General features: G+C 34.8%; 1 protein-coding gene across 3 annotated transcripts in view; it reads right to left on the reverse strand.

The window, feature by feature from the left end:
• Window positions 1–23,616, reverse strand: part of DDX4 (DEAD-box helicase 4) — a gene marked incomplete at both ends in the record, with an annotated part of 69,030 nt that overhangs the window by 35,835 nt on the left and 9,579 nt on the right. For 2 of the 3 annotated variants that reach the window (XM_082621944.1, XM_082621942.1), the window contains 3 exons: window positions 1,702–1,752; window positions 3,784–3,861; window positions 6,586–6,663. In XM_082621944.1, the coding sequence (XP_082478070.1) occupies window positions 1,702–1,752; window positions 3,784–3,861; window positions 6,586–6,663 (207 nt within the window). Of the gene's footprint in view, window positions 1–1,697; window positions 1,753–3,783; window positions 3,862–6,585; window positions 6,664–23,616 lie in introns of all 3 variants that reach the window. The other variant, XM_082621943.1, reaches the window with a different exon arrangement.

Below are 23,616 nucleotides of genomic sequence, written 5' to 3' on the forward strand. Positions count from 1 at the left end.
GGAGGAGCATCTGGGTCTCTCAAACCCAAGGAGTCTGAGCTCCTTATCGCTATACTATACCAGCTAGGGGACATGAGACTGCAGAGAAAATAACCACAAAACACTCTACACATCTGTGTGCAGAGAAAAGGCTTCTATAATGATAGCAAAACCTGCTCCTGGGCTTGCCAACAACTGTGAGAGTGAAAGAATTTTTTAGGAATATACACAATTTTTTAGTTTAGGGGAACTAAAACTGAGAATAGAAGAAGTAAATAAGGATAGGAAGGGTGGGGGGGAGGGATACACAAGAGGGAAGAGATATGGGAACATATGTATATGTATAACTGATTCACTTTGTTATAAAGCAGAAACTAACACACCATTGTAAAGCAATTATACTCCAATAAAGATGTTAAAAAAAAGAAGTAGTAAATAGATCAAAGGAAGAAAGTAGACCATTTTGGAGGAGAGAAGTTCTCTCAAGTGCTGTGAGAAATTGTAATTTGTGCTCAAAAGCACTCTGGCTCATCACTAAAGAGTCAACTGGGGAGGAAGGAATGTCTCTGGTGAGTAGAAATGATCTTGAATACTAATTAAAAGTTGGAAAATTAGGACAAGGAGAAATGGAAAAGGATAAAAATGGTGATGTTTTTCTTCTCTCAAATATTAGTTGTATGTTACATATGTTTTCATTAAAACAGGATAGGAGAAAAAGCAGACAAAAGCAGGGAGAATGAGACTGAACAGTAGTTTGGAGAAGCAGTCTTAACTGATATATTAAAATCCCACCATGTTCCAAAAGGGTTTCAAGGTGATCAGGTCTAGGTTTGGTTTTGATTTTGAGAATCACAGTTAAGATCAAGTCTCAAATATTTAATGAAGATAGGTGACATTTACCGTTTACCATGAATGTGTCTGGGACTAAGCTTCCTGCTTTTACACAGATTCTCATTTAGTGTGCCTAACAAGCTATAAAATGAATGGTCTCCAGTCTACAGAAGAGGAAATTGTGGCTCCGAGAAATTAAGCAACTTGCTCTATGTTATTCAACAAGCAGATAGCAGAGCAGGGACATGAAACAAAGTCTGGAACTCCAAAGTGTATTATGTTATAAAGATTCCATAGATCAGTGGTTACCAAACAAAAGAGGCATCAGAGTCACCAGGGATGCTTTTTAAATACAGGTTCCAGGGCCTCACCCAAATCTACCCAACCAGGCTCTCCTGGAAAAGTACTGTTAATTATTGTAGTCTACCTTCTGGTAACATTACTCTATTCTCATCATTCTCTGTGTTCCTCCAAACCAGAGTGTCAGTACCTTTGACAGAAATGTCTTTGATTTCAGCAGTGATCCACAGACTCATGAATCTTTTTCCACTGTTAATACTTATTTGAGTCTGAACAAAGACCTACATGTCTCAAACTGTATTTATATATGAAAGTGGAATTCTGATTCTTGACTTGCTTTTTCTACTATCCTCTTTTTCTTAAGGAAGCACAGCATTCAAAAGTTGCACTTTATAGATTAATTAAGACAGGTGACAATAGGCCAAATTAGGATGGCTGAATTCTTGGTTAAGGCTCTGGCTATAGCTGCTTTATAAAATGGGTTTAAATAAAATAGAACTGGAACAGACTAAGATAATTAATCTTAGTTTCTCTTTAGCATGTACTCTGGACACTAAATTCTTAAGTCACTACAAAAAACAATGAACTTACCTCTCCAGAAACCAGAGCTATCACCTTCTTCAAACTTGTTATTTGAAAAACCTACAAAAAATGTAAAATTAAACTTGCACATTTCTGAAAACAACAATTACCTATACCTTTGTAGAAGAAAGAAAGAAAAAGAGAGAGAAAAAGAGAAACATAGAAACAAAGAAACACACTCTTTATAGGGACTTCTAGTTTTGATGCCCCTTTAAAACAGTATAAATCACATACAACTGTATATATAAACAGTGAATGAGAATTCATACACATTGTATGACAACTTCTTCCTTGTGTCAGTTTATTAAAATACCAGCCAATCTTATATTACCTAAAATGTCATATATTCCTCTATATGTACATGGCTGTGTGTGTGTATATATATCACTATAACCACTATGTACTTTCTATTCAAAATATAAAAACTTTTTAAACTTTATAAATTAATTTGTAATCTCTTATCTGCTGGAGGACAATACAACTAAATTATAATCCAATATTCAATAATTTTCCCCTTCTCAATAACAAGGAAATTCTGCCAACTTCTTTTTGTTTATAAAATTTAAAAGAAACAATCTTTCATCAAGCTCTGCTTTCAAATTTCTCATTTAATAAAAACTTGTGTCTCCAGATTTATGCATCTCTGGAGCATATAGATATATCTCTAAAATTCATTTTTAAAGCATCCATCAAAATATTTCATAAAATTTAAAAAATTTGAGCCTTAATAAAATGATCTTTACTGATACTCAGGGAATAATGTAAGTTAAAACTAATGTCAATATGCAATGCCTATCAATTAGTATCTAACCTAAATAATAAAATACATTAAATTATGGCTTCGGTACTACAGAAACCAATCAGTTACTGTTTGACAGATGTTAAATTTATAGGCAGGGACTTCCCTGGTGGCACAGTGGTTAAGAATCCATCTGCCAATGCAGGGAACATGGGTTCGAGCCCTGGTCAGGGAAGATCCCACATGCCGCGGAGCAACTAAGCCTGTGCGCCACAACTACTGAACCTGCGCTCTAGAGCCCGCGAGCCACAACTACTGAGCCCACATGCCACGACTACTGAAGTCAGCACGCCTAGAGCCCGTGCTCCGCAATGAAGAGTAGTCCCCACTCGCTGCAAGAGAAAGCCTGCACAGCAATGAAGACCCAACACAGCCAAAAGTAAATAAATAAAAAATATATTTAAAAAAAATCTATATGCAAAATGTCTACATATCAAGTCATTTAACATCTCAGGTTCAACAAATCTAATGTACCCTCCAGCATTAAACCTCTTGGAAATTTAATACCCAATTAGCATATAAAAAATAAGTACCCTTTGGCCTCAATATATGATTGGATGACACTTTTTCTTAGAACAGATATGTAATTTCAAAATAAAGATAATCCCTACAAAAAGACTATATATCACAAAACTTGGATTTTGAGTTATTTTATTCATTTAAATATTTGCAATCTTTGAAGTTGGTTCAGAAAAGGATTACGTTCTACTGCTCTCTACAATTGCCCCTTCCCCTCCATACACCTCTCCCAGAAAAGTCAAGTGCTGGGTCTCCAAAATGCTTGAGAAAGTCTTCCACCTACACACTACTGGTCTTGATCTTAAACTCTTACCTAAGTTCTACTTTACAGTTTTTAAAGTTTTTATGGAAAAAAAATGTAATTTCAAAGGTTCTACTGGTTCTTTGCTCAAGTAAAGATGGAGACTCAGATTCACCTTTGGAAGTATAAGATAGATCTCTTGCTTGTGGGAGCAGGGAAATCAAGTCATGAGTATAATAGAAAAGAACTGGGGTTCACCTGTGGGGTAAATCAATTTGAAGAGATGTTGCAGCAAGTAGCATGGCTATTAAAAAGAAAAAAAAAAAGCGAAATAGAGTAGCAGACACATCCAAAGCAGCATAAACTGCTGCTCTAAACTGTGACTAGAAAAGTGAAAGCACTCCCTTGTGATCTACATAAAGTCTTGGGAAAGGCACACATTTTCTATGTATATTAAAGGGAAACAGAATTCAAAGACTATAAAACCTGGGGTCACTTAAGTTTTGATTGTAAGATATCATAAGCAGGTTACCTCTGTTTCCAAAACTCCTTCCAACTCCAAAGCCACCCATTGTGGATGTATTCTCTCTTTTATTAGACTTGCCAGGATCTGAAAAAGTTCAGATAGAGTTAAAACTCTTCAACATACAAAATCAAGTGTGCCATCAATAACTAGGAATTAAATGAATCTGTGGGTTAAGGGAACTCCCAAGGACGGGGAGAGAGTAGTACAGGAACTTATAAAGATAAAATTCACCTGCAACTTTTAAAAATAATTAAATTACACCAAAGTAAAAACAAATATACTACTGGTGAAATACAACTGTCTACTAGGTGTTATTTTACTAGTGACCTTTAATCAAGAAATTCAACTCTGATTTTCTATATATTGAAACCTCACCCTGATAGATATTTACATTATACCCCTATGTGAAAGTCATTGCTACTGAAAATTTTACACTGCTGTCCTGTAATTATTCTGTTACTTATTCATTTTTCTAGTACTTCAGTCACTCTCAGTCTTTCCACTTTTTAAAATTAAAATTAGGAAGGGACTACATAATGAAGAAAAAACTGCTATGAATACCACTCCCCTTTACCTCCCACCCCTCCACAGTATTTCCTCATATCAGCCTTATTAGCTTTATCCCCCACTACATGGCTCTGAATACCCAACATTTTAATTCATAAAACAACTTCCCATACTCCACATTGTGAACTTCTAATATTTTCCACCTTCCTACATGCTGTTCCTTCAGCATGACATTCCCTGCTTTCCTATTTTTCCTAGCAAAATTCTTTTCACTCTTCAAAAGTCGGGTTCAAAAGCCACCTCTTCAGTGAAGTCCTCCTTCAGTCCTCCATCCATAGTCAATCCTTCAGCCACATTCCCACAGCATACTATGTGTATCTCTTTTTTAGCAATATTTCTTTCCGTGTGTTTCTCTACCACTAAATTAAGAATTCTGAGGGCAGAGCTGCTATGGCAAGCAGCACAGGTATTTAAAACAAAAACTTAGAACAGACATCAAAACATCATAAACTGCCACTTCAAACTATCATTGGGATAACTATCGTTATCTTGTGATCCTCCTAAACTGTCTTACCTCTATCTGAAATATCCTAGTGCAGAGGAGTTAAGGGATCTGTGAAACTCCTAATGCCAAATGCAAAATTGCATATATGCAACTATCAGTATTTTCATCAGATTCTAAAGAAGTGTGTGATTCAGGAAGTTAAGGCTTTTTAGGCCATACTTCCCAGAAGATAAAAAGCTAATCAATATATATGTTAAGCAATTAAGAGTCAATTTCAAAACCATGTGACTAGATATGCAAGTTCTGAGAACAAATATCACAGAGATTGAAAATAGCTAAAATGTTAAATGGATCATTCAGGAAAGGGGTTATACTCATGGGTCTTCTATGAATTTCTAGGATTATATGTAGTATTAAAGATAACTATTTTTCTTTTTTTCTTTTAATTTTATTGGAGTATAGATGATTTATAATGTATTAGTTTCAGGTGTACAGCAAAGTGATTCAGTTATACATACACATATGTTCATTCTTTTTCAGATTCTTTTCAAAGATAACTTTTTAAAGTATTAACATTTACAAAGAGTTTTGATCAGAAATTTAATGTATTTCAACCTACAACATATGGAATTAACAATTTATAGTAAAGTCTCTCTCAGTGATGGCTTTCTCGTTTAAAAAGGCTTTATTCAACAATGTTTAGAAGTCTTCATCAAAAAGTATTATAACCCATTCTAAATTAGGATTTTAGAATATATCTAAATATTAAATAGTTCCCTGAGTATAATATTAAGGTATTTATATTTCTAATCTTAGTAGTAGCAAACAAAACCCACACTTCAACCTCTTAGCACAACTACATGCTCCAAATCATCAACGACTCTTACTTAATATGCAGGCTTAAAAAACAAAATGTACATAGGCATATTTAACAAATAAATTATTTCCATTAGTAGCAGAAACATGTCAAAACATAAAAGTTCACATTTATGTTAACTGTATTTAAAAATATTAAATTTTCCAAATGGCAAATGAAATACACGCATCAACCTTTAGTTTCCAATGAATAAAAATATCTAGGATTGACGTTTTTCAAAAAATAATACTTAATAAATTCAAGAGTAAGTGTCATGTATATTTAAAACTGCCAATGAACCCTAGCTTATGGCATCCCATAAAAGAAATAAATTTATTTAAAAATCTATATGACCATTTAATGAGGTTCTAATAATAAATATTTTGTTGCACTATAATAAAACATAGTGCAGAATATTTTCAGCATTTTAATATCAAATCTAAAAATGGACTGGAGGAAGGTATTCTGCTGGGTCATTATCTGTCAAATCTAGTGCTGGTTGTTCTAAAAGTAGCAACAAAAAATTCCAATTTTGGGAAAACAACCTCTTAATATTAATGAGCTAACAGACTGCTTTCCATACTGCCTTTTCTTGAGAAATATAAAACTTAAAGAGGTCCTTCACACCATAATCTTTGGAGCTTTTACAAACATTCCTCCCATGCCAATTGTTGGGAACAATAATCACCAACACCTGAAGAAGCTCTGGGAAGCAACTCTCTTTAACCAATCTACCTAATCAATTTAACTACTGCCTACTATCTTAAAAAAGTAAAGCAGCAAAAAAAACCCAGACATCAAAAAAAAAAAACTCATTATCCCAACAAAGTCTACTATACACTAAGTTATAAAAGATTTTACTTTGCACTAAACAGCCATAAAGGCCTCTATTCATTCCACTATTCAACTATTTAACAGACGATTAAGGAAAGATACTTACCCCTGTTTCCCAAACTCCTCCCAGAGGCAAATCTGCTTCTCATTAAGCGATCTCTTCGAGAAGATCCATCATCCATTTCTAAAGCAAATAACATTTGAAGCAAGTCAAAATAACAAAAAAAGTACCTTGGTGGTAAGCAAACTTTAAACCTTCTCAAAGTGCCATCCACATGGCAAAGGAAAAATTTTATATAGCACTAAAAAAGATGAAAAGCCTAGTAGAAAAATGGGCTATGAATAAGAATAGGTAGTTCTCCAAAAGAAAGAAAAAAAAAGTGTCTCTCACTCATAATTAAAGAAATTGGAAATCAAAAAAAGGATATAATTTTCTCAACCACAACTGACTGGAAAACAGTTTGCTAATACTGAGACTAGTCAAGGACATAGCAAAACAAGCACAAATCATATACAATATTGAAACTATAAACTGGATCAATCTTGATCCTGATTTTAAAAGAAAATACTTTTTGGAAGTATACTAGTATGATTTTCCCTGTGGATACACTCAGATGGTAGCAGATACACACAAAGATGTTTTTATAAGCATTGTCAATAATAGCCAAAAATAATCAAAGGACACTAGGTAAATTACAGTCATCCACAGAACACTGTGCACATTCACAGAACTAAAAACATTAAAGAAGTTGACATTCAACAATAGAATGTTCATAAAAACTGGCCACGTGGAAGGCCAAAATGCAAATTCAACAATTTCAAAAATCAATATCATATACACAAAATTCTCTAATTGCAATGCAATCAAATTGGAAGTTACCAAAAGAAAGACAAATACTGTATATTTTCACTTATATGTGAAATCTAAAAAATAAAACAAGCAAACAAATACACAACACAGAAAAGAGTAACAGATACAGAAAACAAATAGTGGTTTGCCAGATGGGAGAGGGGTGGGGGAAGGTACGAAATAGGTGAAGGGAATTAAGAGGTACGAACTACCAGTTATAAAATAAATAAATTACAGGGATGTAATGTATAGCACAGGGAATATAGTCAATGTCTTATACCAACTTTGTATGGTGTGTAACCCCAAAAAAATCAAATCACTGTTATATACCTGAAACTAATATGGTATTATAACTCAAGTATACTTCAATTTAAAAAAATTAGAAATTATTAAATACCAAAAAAACTTGATTAAAATCCTCTTACATTTGGAAATGTATTTCTAAAACACTTCTATATAACATAGCACAAAGAAAAAAATTACAATGGAACTTTAGAAATACTTAGAATTGTATGATAAAAAATGACATATATCAGGACTTAAATTTTTATACAAAAAAAAAGGAACTCAAAAAAAAAAGAACTCAAAATTAATGAGCTAAACAGCCATCTCAACTAGTAGGAATGTTAGAAAAAATAAATCACACAAAAATAAAGGAGGAAAAAAATGGTAAGAGCAGAAATTAATGAAATAGGAAACAAACATATAATAGCAGCTCAACAAAACCAAAACCTAGCTCTTTAGGAAACCAATAACCCACTTTAGGATGAGGGACACACATAGACTGAGAGTGAGGAGATGGAAAAAAGATATTTCATGCAAATGAAAATGACAAGAAAGTGGGGGTAGCAATACTCGTATCAGACAAAATCAACTTTAAAACAAAAGCCATAAAGAAAGCTAGAGAAGGACACTATATAATGATAAAAGGATCAATACAAGAAGAGGACATTACACTCGTTAACATATATACAGCCAATATAGGAGCACCTAAATACATAAAACAAATACTAACAGATATAAAGGGAGAAATGGATGGGAATATAATAACAGTAGGAGACTTTAACACCCCACTGACATCAATGGACAGATCTTCCAGACTGAAGATCAATAAGACAACAGAGATCCTAAATGACACAATAGAACAGTTAGACTTAGTTGATATTTTCAGGACATTATGGTCAAAATATATACATACTACACATTCTTTCCAAGCACACATGGAACATTCTCTAGGTTAGACCCATACCAGGACACAAAACAAGCCTCAACATATTTTAGATGATAGAAATTATTTCAAGCATCTTTTCTGACTACAATGGCATGAAACTAGAAATCAACCATAGAAAGAGAAACAAGAAAAAAACGACTACAAGGAGACTAAACAACATGCTACAACAAAAACCAATGGGTCAACAATGAGATCAAAGAGGAAATTTTAAAAATACCTTGAGACAAATGACAACAAAAATACAAACACACAAAATCTAAGAGGGAAGTTTATTGTGATATAGGCCTTCCTCAAAAAACAAGAAAAACTCTCAAACAAGCAACCTAACCTACCATCTAAAAGAATTAGAAAAAGAAGAACAAACAAAAACTACAGTCAGAAGAAGGAGAGAAATAATATAGATCAAAGAGGAAATAAATAAAACAGAGATTAAAAAAACAATAGAAAAAAATCAATAAAATCAAGATCTGGTTTTTTTGAAATGATAAACAAAATCAAGAAACCTCTGGCCAGGCTCACCAAGAAGAAGAGACAGAGGACCCAAAATAAACAAAGTAAGAAATGAAAGAGGATAAATACCAACTAACACTGCAGAAATACAAAAAAAACCATCAGAGAATACTATAGACAATTATATGCCAACAAATTGGACAACCTAGGAGAAATGGACAAGTTTCTAGAAACATACAGCCCACCAAAACTGAATCAAGACGAAACAGATAATTTGAACAGACTGATCACTAGAAGTGAAATAGAAACTGTAATTTTAAAACTCCCTGCAAAGAAAAGTCCGGGACTGGATGGCTTCACTGGAGAATTCTAACAAGCATACAAAGAAGAACTAGTACCAATCTTTCTCGAACTCTTCCAAAAGACTGAGAAGAGGGAATACTCCCAAAGTGATTTTATGAAGCCACCATCACCCTGATACCAGACAAAGACACTACCAAAAAAGAAAATTACAGGCTAGTACCTTTGACAAATATAGATGCAAAAATTCTCAACAAAATATTAGCAAACCGAATCCAAACAACACATAAGAAGGATCATACACCATGATCAAGCTAGATTCATCCCAGGGTCACAAGAATGGTTCAACACATGCAAAATCAATGTGACACACCACATCAACAAAACAAGACAAAAACCACATGATCATCTCAATAGACTCAGAAAAAGCATTTGATAAAATTCAACATCCATTCATGATTAAAAAAACTCTTACCAAAGTGGGTATGGAGGGAACATATCTAAGCATAACAAAAGCAATTTATGACAAACCCACAGCCAACATAATACTCAACAGTGAAAAACAACACCTTCATGCTAAAATTTGGAACAAGACAAGTATGCCCACTCTCACCACTTCCATTCAACATAGTATTGAAAGTCCTAGCCACAGCAATCAGACAAGAAAAAGAAATAAAAGATATCCAAATTGGAAAGGAAGAGGTAACATTGTCATTATATGCAGATGACTTAATATATATAGAACACCCTAAAGACTCCACACAAAAACTACTAGAACTGATAAACAAATTCAGCAAAGTAGCAGGATACAAGATTAACATACACAAATCTGATGCATTTCTTTACACTAACAATGAAATATCAGAAAGGGAAAGTTTAAAAAAAAATCCCTTTGCAAATCGCATCAAAAACTCCTAAAAGAGAACACAGGCAAAACATTAATTTTTTAATTTATGGGATTAATTTTCAAACAGCTCATACAAACAACTCAATAACAAAAAAACAAACAACCCAATCAAAAAATGAGCAGAAGACCTAAATAGACATTTCTCCAAAGGAGACATATACAGATGGCCAATAGGCACATGAAAAGATGCTCAACATTGCTAATTATCAGAGAAATGCAAATCAAAACTATAATGAGGCATCACCTCACATGGGTCAGAATGGCCATCATTTAGAAGTTTACAAATAATAAATGCTGGAGAGGGTGTGGAGAAAAGGGAACTCTCCTACACTGCTGGTGGGAATGTAAATTGGTGCAGCCATTCTGGAAAACAGTATGGAGGTTCCTTAAAAAACTAAAAATAAAGTTACCATATGATCCAGCAATCTCACTCCTGGGCATATATCTGGAGAAAACTCTAATTCAAAAAGATACATACACCCCAATGTTCATAGCAGCACTATTTACAATAGCCAAGACTTGGAAGCAACCTAAATGTCCATCAACAGATGAATGGATAAAGAAGATGTGGTATATATGTACAATGGAATACTGCTCAGTCATAAAAAAGACTGAAATAATGCCATCTGCAGCAACATGGATGGACCCAGAGATTATCATACTAAGTGAAGTCAGAAAAAGAAAGACAAATATCATATGATATCCCTTATATGTGAAATCTTAAAAAAATGATACAACTGGGGCTTCCCTGGTGGCGCAGTGGTTGAGAGTCCGTGTGACGATGCAGGAGACGCAGGTTCGTGCCCTGGTCCAGGAAGATCCCACATGCTGCGGAGCGGCTGGGCCCGTGAGCCATGGCTGCTCGTCCTGCGCGTCTGGAGACTGTGCTCCGCAACTGGAGAGGCCACACAGTGAGAGGCCCGTGTACCGCAAAAAAGAAAAAAAAAAAAAAAGATACAAATGAACTTATTTACAAAACAGAAACAGACTCACAGACATAAAAACAAACTTATGGTTACCAAAGGGAAAAGGGGAGGGAGGGATAAATTAGGAGTTTGGGATTAGCAGATACAAACTACTATACATAAAATAGACAACAAGGTCCTAGTGTATAACACAGGGAACTATATTCAATATCTTGTAATAAACTATAATGGAAAAGAATCTGAAAAGAACATATGTATGTATATATATGTATAACTAAATCACTTTGCTGTATACCAGAAACTAACACAACATTGTAAGTCAACTATACTTCAATTAAAAAAAAAACTTTTTTAAAGAAACCAATAAAGACTTGCCAGAGTGACAAATCACTAGAAGTCTGATGGAGGCAGGGGGAAGGGAAAGAAAGAAAAGACATAACTGAACAGTCTTTGGAATTTTTTAAAAAAGGAAATAACCTCAAAAACAGCAGGAGGTACTGTTAAATGGATATACGGTTTCAATTATGTAAGATAAAAAAGTTTCTAGAGTTCTGCTGAACACTGTTTGTAGTTAACAGTAGTACTGTACACTTAAAAGTTTAAGAGAATAACTCTCATGTTATATGCTTTTTACCACAATAAAAAAAAATTACCATGAACAACTTCATACTACCAAATTTAAAACTTAAACAGAAAAGTTCCAAGAAAATTAACTCATCAAAACAGACTCAAGAAGCAATAAAAACAAACGAAATTGTCCTACAGAAACTGAACCAGTACTTAAATCTCTGCATCACACCTAAATGTAGTTTCACAGGTGAATTCTACCAAACTCTCAAAGAACAAATCATTCCAATGTCATACAAGTCCATCAGAAAATAGAAAGAGGAATTATTCCCCAACTCATTCCACAAGGCCATCGTAATTTTGATATGACAAGACAGAAGAAAATTATAAACCCCTCTTACTCATAAGTAGATACAAAATCTCAAAAACACATATTAGCAAATCAAGCCCAACAGTAACTGAAGAGATAAAACACTATGACCAAGTTGGGTTTATTCCAATATGCAAGGGTATTTTAACATCAGAACAGCTAAAAAGGTAATTAGCAACCTTAACAGATTAGAAAAGAAAAAGCTATCTCCACAGATTAAAGTAAATAATACAATTCAACACCATTCACGACTGAAAACATATACTTAGCAAACAAGAAAAAAAAGAGATGTTCATGGCAGCTTTGTTCATAACAATAAAAAAGGAAAACAACTCAAATGTGCACCAAGAAATGAATTAAAATATGTGATATAGTCACACAACAGAGTTTTACATACACTGTGTTCTATATTATATAGTATTATATATATGGTAGATTCACACAGCAGAGTATAATTATAAATGAACTACAACAATTGGCAACACAGATAAACCTTAGAAAGAATACTGAGTGAAAAATCCAAATTGCGGAACAAAAACTATTTATGGTACAGCACCATTTTTTAAAACTTGAAGAAGCAAACTTAAATATAGTGTTTGGGGAGACATACATATGTGATAAAGCTTTTTTTTGAAAAGGAAGGGAAAGAAACAACGCAGGATGGGGACTGGACAACAGAATAGGAAAATAATACATAAACAATATAACAATATTAGTAGTGTTCTTAAAAATGGGTGGTAGTTCAAAACATTTATGAAGCTTTATAATTTGCAAATGTGACATTTTTAATATAGTAGGTATTTCTTTTTATGAAAAGGTCTTCAATAAAGGTTCTATCAATAAAATAAAGTCACAAGGTAACAATTATTCTTTGAATTCTTACTCTCACTAGTTGCCACATATTAGACAGGGTAAAAAAAAACTTCCAAAAATAAAAAATGCTAAAAGACATTTAAGTCACTTATCCCTCTTCTGTACATTCCTCCTCTAGCTATATTCTGGCATTACAATTCATACTAGTTTCCTTCTCTCTTGATGAGGCTAAACATTTCATCAAGTAACCTAAAGGCTTCTGAGTTCCAGATAGTAGTAAATAGGTAAAGCTAAGATGCTCTCAGATGACAGAAAGCTCAAAGCCAACTTAAGAAGATCTATTCAAAAATCTAGCTGCTCCAACATTCAAGGGACTCCTCATGAGGGAAGTACCAATTTCAGCATCACAGTAAGAAGTAGCTTTGCTTTTGGTAAAGAGGAAAGGGAAGGGGACATTACAAGGACAAAAACATTCCAGGCGAGGACACAGCCAGAAAAATTAACAATTTTCCAAACACTAGTTTCTAATGTTTGCCAGGCTCTCCCCAAATATACACGATGAGAATAGTCATGCCTTAGCTGGCTCAAATTTTAAAGCTATGCTGTATAATACAGTAGTGCCTAGCCACATGTGACTATTTAACTTCAAAATTAATTAAAATTAAATAGAGTCAAAAATTCAGTTACTCGGTTGCACGAGTCATGTTAGTCATGTTTCAAGTGCTCAACAATCAAATATAACTTGTAGTTCAACAGCCAAATGCAGTACAACTAGAGAATATCTGCATCATTGCAGAAAGTCCTAATGAACAAGTCCTAATGAACAGCACTGGTCTAAGACTGGTAGTTCCCAAGCTGTATCACTAAGACATAAATGGAAAAAGGAATAAAGTACTCACTCATTCTCTATAGTGAATCAACATATAAAGCAAATGTTGCAATGGTACTCAAATACATAAGAAAGTAACTTGTGTATAAGAAATGGCAAGCCCTTAGAGTCAGCAGGAAATGTTTTAGGCTCAAGAAACAGACTAACATACCTTTCAATCAACTAAAGTTTCTGTATACTCTTCCCAAGATTTCCTGTCTCTGTTGGAAATCAGAATAGTAGTTACTCCTGACAGAGGGATTGTGCCTTGAAGGGAGACACAGGAGGGCTTCTAGGGTTCTCCTATAAAGCATTGTTTCTTGATCTGGGTGCTGGTTACAAGGGAGTGTTCAGCTTGTAAAACTCCAGTGACCTGTACATTTATGATATGTATATTACTCAATTAAAAATACTGAATCTGTGTGTACACTATGCTTCAATTAAAAAAAATTATTTAGTTAAGAAGAACCTGGCCTAGCCTAGACACTTCTGTGGACAAATTCTACTAAACTTATAAAAAGCAGGTAATTTCCATGTTCCAGAGCTTATTTTTCTTTTAAATGAAAAGCCTGAAAACAGAATCAAATGAGAACAACTTAAGAAAACTACAGGCCAATCTTTTTTTTTTTTTTTTTTTGCAGTACGCGGACCTCTCACTGTTGTGGCCTCTCCCGTTGTGGAGCACAGGCTCTGGACGCGCAGGCTCAGCGGCCATGGCTCACAGGCTTAGCCACTCCACGGCATGTGGGATCTTCCCAGACCGGGGCACGAACCCGTGTCCCCTGCATCAGCAGGAGGACTCTCAACCACTGCGCCACCAGGGAAGCCCCAGGCCAATCTTATATAATTCAAAAAGTGCTAAATAAAACACCTACTTTCATCCAGTACTGCCATAAAATAACTATATTTATCCAAGGAATGAATTTATCCTAGAAACTTATTCTAGGAACACAAAGTTAGTTGAAGTTAAAAAAAAAAAATCCAATTGATATAACCACTATGGAGAACAGTATGGAGATGCCTTAAAAAACTAAAAATAGAACTACCATATGACCCAACAATCCCAACACTGGGCATATACCCAGAGAGAACCATAATTCAAAAAGACGTATGCACCCTAATGTTCACTGCAGCACTATCTGCAACAGCCAGGACGTGGAAGCAACCTAAATGTCCATCAACAGAGGAATGGATAAAGAAGATGTGGTACATATATATAATGGAATATTACTCAGCCATAAAAAGGAATGAAACGGGGTCATCTGTACAGACACGGATGGACCTAGAGACTGTCACACAGAGTGAAGTAAGTCAGAAAGAGAAAAACAAATATCGTATATTAACACATATATTTGGAATCTAAAAAAAATTGGTATAGACGATCTTATTTACAAAGCAGAAATAGAGACACAGATGTAGAGAACGAACATATAGATACCAAGGGGGAAAGGGGGAGGTGGGATGAATTGAGAGATTGGAATTGACATATATACACTATTGATACTATGTATAAAATAGATAACGAGGGCTTCCCTGGTGGCACAGTGGTTGAGAGTCCGCCTGCCGATGCAGGGGACACGGGTTCGTGCCCCGGTCCGGGAAGATCCCACATGCCACGCAGTGGCTGGGCCCGTGAGCCATGGCCACTGAGACTGCACGTCCGGAGCGTGTGCTCTGCAACAGGAGAGGTCTCAACAGTGAGAGGCCCGTGTACCCCCCCCCCAAAAAAAAAAAAGATAACTAATGAGAACCTACTATGTAGCACAGGGAACTCTACTCAATGCTCTGTGGTGACCTAAATGAGAAGAAAATCCAAAAAAGAGGGGATATATGTATACATATAGCTGATTCACTATGCTGTACAATGTAAACTAACACAATATTGTAAAGCAACTATACTCCAATAAATAAATAAAATCTAAATAAATTTAAAAAATAAAATAGAAAATCCATTTATTTCCCTACACTAACATATTTAAAGAAGAAAAACAACAGAAATCAGTAATTCCAAAAAAAAAGCACTGGCTAACTTTCAACTGCCATTCCTGAACAAAACTAACAGTCAAGCAGAAAGGAAAGAAAATTCCTTGGCATTATTGAAAAAAAAAATTAACAGAAGCCTAAAGCAAACATTACACTTTAATTATAAAAAATGTGGCGCATTCCCACTGAAATGAGGAAAAGCCTAAATGCTTGTTACTTCTACTACTATTCAATGAGTGGTAGATTTGTCCAGTGCTTCAAGACAAAAAAAAAGAACAAAATTGTATGAGATGAAATCTGCATCACACATCATGAGGGAAGAGAAAGAATGCTTAACAGATGGTGCCGGGAAAACTGGGTTACCATATGCAGATAAAATGATCTCTATTTCACACCATATTCAAAAGGATGGATTCAACTGTACACTTAAACATTGTTAAGATGAGAGAACTTATTCAACTTGATAAAGTATAGCTAAAAAAAACCCTACAGCTAACATCATACTTAATAATGAGAAACTCAAAAGTTTTCCCACTAAGATCAGGTATAAAGCAAGGATGTGCCCTCTCATCACTCCTTTTCAACATCATACTGGAAGTTCTATCTAAAAAGTATACATATTGAGAAGGAAGACATATGACATAAAACTGTCTTTTTTCACAAATGACATGATCATCAATGTAGAGAACCCAAAAGAACTGAAAAAAAAACCTCCTGGTATTAACGTGCAATTTCAGCAAGGTTGGAGGATACAAGGTTATTACACAAAAATTAACTGCATTCCTACATACCAGCAATGAACAAGTAGAATTTGAAATTAAAAACACATTACCATTTACATTAACTCCCCAAAAAATGAAACTGTTGGGTATAAACCTAACAAAATATGTAGATCTATATGTGGGAAACTATAAAACTCTGGTTAATGAAATCAAAGAAAAACTAAATAAACTGAGAGAGAATTCCACATTCATGGATAGGAAGACTCCATATTGTCAAGATGTCAGTTCTTTCCAACTTGATCTGTAAGTTCAATATCAATCAAAATTGCAGCAAGTTATATATTTTGTGGATATCAACAACTGATTTTAAAGTTTATATGAAAAGACAAAAGACCCAGAATAGCCAACACAATATTGAAGGAGAACAAAGTTGGAAGTCTGACACTACTCAACTTCAAGACTTACTATAAAGCTATGGTAACCAGGCCAGTGTGGTATTAGCAAAATAACAGACGAACAGATCAATGGAACAGAACAGAGAGCCTAGAAATAGACCCATATTAATATAGTCAACTGATCTTTGACAAAAGAGCAAAGGCAATAAAATGGAGCAAAGAAAATCTTTTCAACAAATGGTGCTGGAACAACTGGACATCCGCGTGATATAAAAACAAAAAAAGAATCTAGAGCAGACCTTACACCCTTCACAAAAATTAACTAAAAATGGATCACAGACTTAAATGTAAATGCAAAACTATAGAACTCCTAGAATGTAACAGGAGAAAATCTAGATGACCTTGAGAATGGCAATGGCTTTTTAGATACAACACCAAAGGCATAATCCATGCAAGAAATAATTGATAATCTGGACTTCACTAAAATTAAAAACTTCTCTGTGAAAGATAATGTCAAGCAAATGAAAAGACAAGCCGCACACTGGGAGAAGATATTTGCAAAAGACATATCTGATAAAAGACTGTTATCCAAAATAAACAACTCTTAAAATTCAACAATAAGAAAACCCAATTAAAAAATGGGTCAAAGACCTTAACAGTCACCTCATCAAAGAAGAATATAGGGCAAATAAGCATATGGAAAGATGCTCCACATGACAGGACATCAGAGAAATGCAAATTAAAACAATGAGATGCCACTATATACCTATTAGAATGGCCAAAATCCATAACACTGACAACAACAAATGCTGACGAGGATATGGAGCAACAAATACTCTCATTTATTGCTGGTGGGAATGCAAAATGCTACAGACACAATTTGGAAGACAGTCTGGTTGTTTCTTAAAAAAATAAACATACTCTTAACCATACCATCCAGCAACTATGCTCCTTGGTATCTATCCAAAGGAGTTGAAAACTTATGTCCACAAAGAAACCTGCACATGGATGTTTCTAGCAGTTTTATTCATAACTGCCAAAACTTGGAAGCAACAAAGATGTCCATCAGTAGGTGAATGTTTTAAAAAAAAAAAAAAAAAAAAACTTGTGGTACATTCAGACAATGGAATGTTATTCAGCACTAAAAAAAAAAGACCTATTAAGCCATGAAAAGACATGGAGGAAGCTTAAATGCATATTACTAAGTGAAAGAAGCCGATTTGAAAAGGCCACATACTGTATGATTCCAGCTATATGACCTTCTGGAAAAGGCAAAACTATGGAGACAATAAAAAGATCAGTGGTTGCTAGGAGTTGAAGGAGAGGGCAGGGATGAATGGGTGGAGCGTGGAGGATTTTTAGAGCAGTGAAAATATTCTGTATGATACTATAATGGTGGATACATGTCATTACACATTTGTGCCAACCCACAGAATATACAACACAATGAGTGAACCATAATGTAAACTATGGACTTTGGGTAATAATGATGTGCCAACGTAGATTCGTCGATTGTAACAAATGTACTACTCTGGTGGGGAAGGCTGGTAGCTGGGGAAACAGAGCATGTGTCAGGACAGGGGGTTTATGGGAACTCTATACCTTCCCTTTAATTTTGCTGTGACCCTAAAATTGATCTAAAAAGTAGTTTTTAATCATTTTTTACCTTAAAAAATGATTAAGACAGTAAATTTTATGTTACATTTATGTTACCAAGATTTTAAAAAAAAAAAAAACCTCCACTATCACTGAAGACCCATGGCCCAAGTTGACGAGAAAAACCCTAACGTCAAAGATTCTTTTTTGTGAGCCCTGTATGTACACTCATACTACATATACTATGTCCTGATTTGGCACCCAAATAAATATGGCCATCATGAATTTTTTAAAAAAGGACAGATTCAGATGAATAAAAGCTAAATGTGAAAGGTAAAACTCTAAAGATAACTTAGGTGGTTACTTTTTTCACACAGAGGTAGGGAAAAGCATCTTAACTAAAAGTGCAAAAGCAAATCAGAAAGCAAAAAAAAAATTAATTTAATGGCTTTGAATTAAAATTTTTCATCAGTAAGGAATATCATGGACAAAGCTGACAGATAATAAATGGAAGAAGATATTCACAATGTCTAAATCAGAAAAAAGTGTAAAATCTGGAACATACAAAGAATGTCTGCTAATCAACAAGAGAAAGAAAGCAAGCCCAATAGAAAAATGGACTAAATATATGATAGGCAACTTACAGAAGTGGAAACCCAAAAAGATAACATGCATGCATATGAAGAGACAGTTAAGCTAATAAATAATCAGATAAGCGAATTTAAAACACAGATTTTACTATATACCCAATAGGCTGGCTAAAAGCACAAGACTGAATAATAATGTCAATGGAATATAAGAACCCTCAGGTCCTACTTATGGGAGTATAGACTGACAGAGCTATTCTGGAAAGCAATTATTAAATATTTAATTAAATTAAGTATATATACACCCCATGACCCTGTAATTCCTGTCCTGAGTCCATTACCCAAAGAAATTCTCACTTAGACCCATAAAGGGACATGTAAAAGAATGTTCATCCTTGTGGTGCTGGAGGGGAATAAGAGGTAATTACAGTGTCCATCATGGGAATAGGGAGGAGATAAAACTTGGTGATAAAGTATATGAAATACCATACAGTAGTTAGAAATAATGCAATCAATTATCAATTAGGAATATGTCATAAACATAGTGGTGGGGAGTAAGAAAAAATTATGAGATCTTCAGCACAGTAACATTTTTCTAAGTTAAAATTACAAGCACAAAAAAATAGGCACACGTAACAACATATCTTTTAAAACACACACACAAAAAGAATGGCTGCTTCAGGGAAGTAGAGGAATAGAATTCCCTGACACTTCTAATAGCTAGTCTAGGAAGAATTCAAATCATTCAAAAATGGGTAAAAAAGAAATCAGCAAAGGCAGCACAGGATCTGTACAATACAACAAGGAAAGAGAGAGGAGGGAAGGATGAAACAAGAAATGAGAGCTTAAAAAGCTTAAATCCTCTAGAAAAGCACTACATGATTCCTCTCTAAGAAAACTGCTCTCCCCAACAAAACAGCCTAGCCCTGGCCCAATCACTTAATAGTAGAACCCATCAGTCAAGAAGCTGTGTCCAACCAGTCAGAATGGCCATCATCAAGAAATCTAGAAACAATAAATGCTGGAGAGGGTGTGGAGAAAAGGGAACACTCTTGCACTGCTGGTGGGAATGTGAATTGGTACAGCCACTATGGAGAACAGTATGGAGGTTCCTTAAAAAACTAAAAATAGAATTACCATATGATCCAGCATTCCCACTACTAGGCATATACCCTGAGAAAACCATAATTCAAAAAGAGACATGTACCAAAATGTTCATTGCAGCTCTATTCACAATAGCCCAGAGATGGAAACAACCTAAGTGTCCATCATCGGATGAATGGATAAAGAAGATGTGGCACATATATACAATGGAATATTACTCAGCCATAAAAAGAAACGAAACGGAGCTATTTGTAATGAGGTGGATAGACCTAGAGTCTGTCATACAGAGTGAAGTAAGTCAGAAAGAGAAAGACAAATACTGTATGCTAACACATATATATGGAATTTAAGGGAAAAAAAATGTCATGAAGAACCTAGGGGTAAAACGGGAATAAAGACACAGACCTACTAGAGAATGGACTTGAGGATATGGGGAGGGGGAAGGGTAAGCTGTGACAAAGCGAAAGAGAGGCATGGACATATATACAGTACCAAACGTAAGGTAGATAGATAGTGGGAAGCAGCCGCATAGCACAGGGAGATCAGCTCGGTGCTTTGTGACCGCCTGGAGGGGTGGGATGGGGAGGGTGGGAGGGAGGGAGATGCATGAGGGAAGGGATGTGGGAACAGATGTATATGTATGACTGATTCATTTTGTTATAAAGCAGAAACTAATTAAAAAAAAAAAAAAAAAAAAAGCTGTGTCCAGGCACAGGGTTGAGTTTTTAATGTTCCACTCCTAAATACAAAAAGGCAGGCAAGGATCACCAGACTTTTGAAGGAAGTCACCTACATGAAACAAAACAAACACAGGGAAAAAGAAGTCTAAGAACCAGCAAAGGGAACAGAAATAACATTCAAATGAAATTAAAACAATCCTCAGAGAAAAAAATAAGTAAAGGGTATGAATTTCAGATTTAAAAGGCCCGTTCACTAAGTGTCTTGTATAATAAATAAAAAGTTCCACATCAAGTTACACAATCATAACATTTTCAGAATACAGAAGACAAAGTAAGATCCTAAAAGCTTTAGAAGAGTTTAGAAAAAGTCATAAACAAAGAACCAGAACTCAGATTATCAAACTAAGCAGCATCACTAGTATTTCACGTACAATGAAGCAATTATAAAGTTTTTGGGGAAAATTATTTCCAACCTAAAATGTTACTCAAACTAGGAATCAATCTTCTGTTTTATGAATCAATTACGAAACTAAAGATATTTGCAATCTCTCAAATTTCTTTCCCATGCTTCCTTTCCCAAGAAGCTGCAGGAAAATGGGCTCCACTGAAGTGGGGAGGCAGGGGAATCAAGATAGAAAAAACATGGGATTCAGGGAAAAGAAAGGTGACACACGAAAGAGGTGAAGGGTAATTCTTGGGATGAGAGGCTAGAGAGGCAAGTCTATCCTGGAGAGGATAGAGGAATCAGGAAAAAATGAAACTGACAGATCACTGTATACGTGATAGAAACTAACCATGAATATAGTCTAATGCATATCCATGCTTAGAAAGATGTGTTAAAAACTATGAACATAAACAGATATGAATAAATAGCTGTGCTTCTGGCAGAGGGTTTCGAAGTAAATTAGCAATAGAAACACAGATCAAGTAAACAAAACAAGGTAATGATTAACTCTAGTAAAAACAAAACAGAAGATTGAATAATAAAGGAAATGCAACCATAATATATTACATGGTTCACATATGAATAATATATACACAGCCATGATATAAAAACTGAGTACAGGTTTTTATGCAAAAAGTGTGGTAACTATTAGGAGAGTGCGGAGGGAAGAAGTGTGAGTGGAGTATATAGGGGAAAGGGGGGAGCTAAATATTGGTATTGGAGGGGGGTTGGATCCAGGACCCACCACCTAATCCCCTCCACCCACCCCCTACCCCCAAGGATACCAAAATCCCTGGGCGCACAGGTCCCTCATATAAAATGGTGTAGTCTTTGCATATAACCTAACATCCTCTACATACTTTAATGATCTCTAGATTACATATAATACCAAATACAATGTAAATGCTATATAAATAGTTGCCAGTGGAGGGAAAATTCAAGTTTTGCTTTTGGGAACTTTCTGGAATTTTTTTCCAAGTATTTTTCATCCATAGTTGGTTGATTCATGCAGAAATCTAAAAAATCAGAGTTGAAAGACTGTCAACAGACACTCATGGTTAAACCTGGGAGCCAAGATTTCACTTCATTTTCTTTCTTTTCACAACTATATTTAAGTTTTTCCACTATTTTTTTTTGCAATGAGTATCTAGGTATTAACTTAGTATAGCATTCATTGGCCTAGTATGTATTTCTGTAATAGGAAATTTATTTTCATGAAAAAAATATTTTACTTAAAAAAGAGCTACCAAAGTATTTGTTATCCAGAAGGTGAGCAGGCAATCTATATTTTTCGTTATTTGATTTTATATCATTAGCCTGAACATTCAAGATCTAATGCTAAGAAAAGTCCAGGGTTTTAGTTGGTGGCTATTTCAATCTAGTTTACTGACGATTTCACTACAAAGTCACGTTATATCTTAATATACTATAGACCCAAACTTTCATTCCTTTACAAAAATTATCTTTGACACCTCACAGAACAAGGTTTCTCCTGATTACACAATGATCTATGCATATAGATGTGTTAAGAAGTATAGATTACTTTTACCCAATTTTCTTTTTTTAATACTTCAAGTACACACACATACATGTGGTTAGCCTTCTGCTAGGGTTACAGCAGGCAGCAATTTCATAAACTTCTGAGAATCTGAATAGTCTATATTAAACCGCTGCATTTAAATGTTTACAAAGGACAAATGCATCTTGGTAATAGCAAAAGCATTTCTTCTAAACTCAACTTCCTTCTATCAAGAGAATTACTCTAAAAAAAAAAGAGAGAGAGAATTACTCTGAAATTAAGGTGAACATGGGAATTAAATTTGCTTTAACCCGATCAACTCTGATTCTCGAACTCCCCTTCACATTTTAGAAACTACCTCTCCACGGGTTTTTTCTCTTTGGGACAGGCTTCAGTGAGCCAGTAGCTTCCTAGACTATAAAATGTTTGACCTCATCCACTAATTTTTGATGAGAGAAATGAAACTACCTGGTGTCACCAGTCCCTCTCTTGCATCAGAGTAAGACTTAAAAGTAGTAGTTACTCAAATTCATAGAGACTCACAGTAAATTCATAGTAACTCAAATTCATAGAAAGTAAACAGTGATTGCCAAGAGCTGAGGAGACGAAGGACTGGCGAGTTACTGTTTTAATGGGCATGAAGTTTCAGTTTGGGAAGATGAAAAAATTCCAGAAGTAGATGGTGGTGATGGCTGCACAGCAATATGAATGTCCTTAATGTCGCTGAACTGTACACTTAAAAATGGTTAATACAGTTAATTTTGTGTTACGTGTATTTTACCACAATAAGAAAAACTGAAGAAAAATAGTAGAAACAGCATTTC

This window comes from Mesoplodon mirus (genome assembly GCF_964341445.2).
Source record: "Mesoplodon mirus genome assembly, chromosome: 5".
In the NCBI taxonomy this organism is placed as follows: Eukaryota; Metazoa; Chordata; class Mammalia; order Artiodactyla; family Ziphiidae; genus Mesoplodon; species Mesoplodon mirus.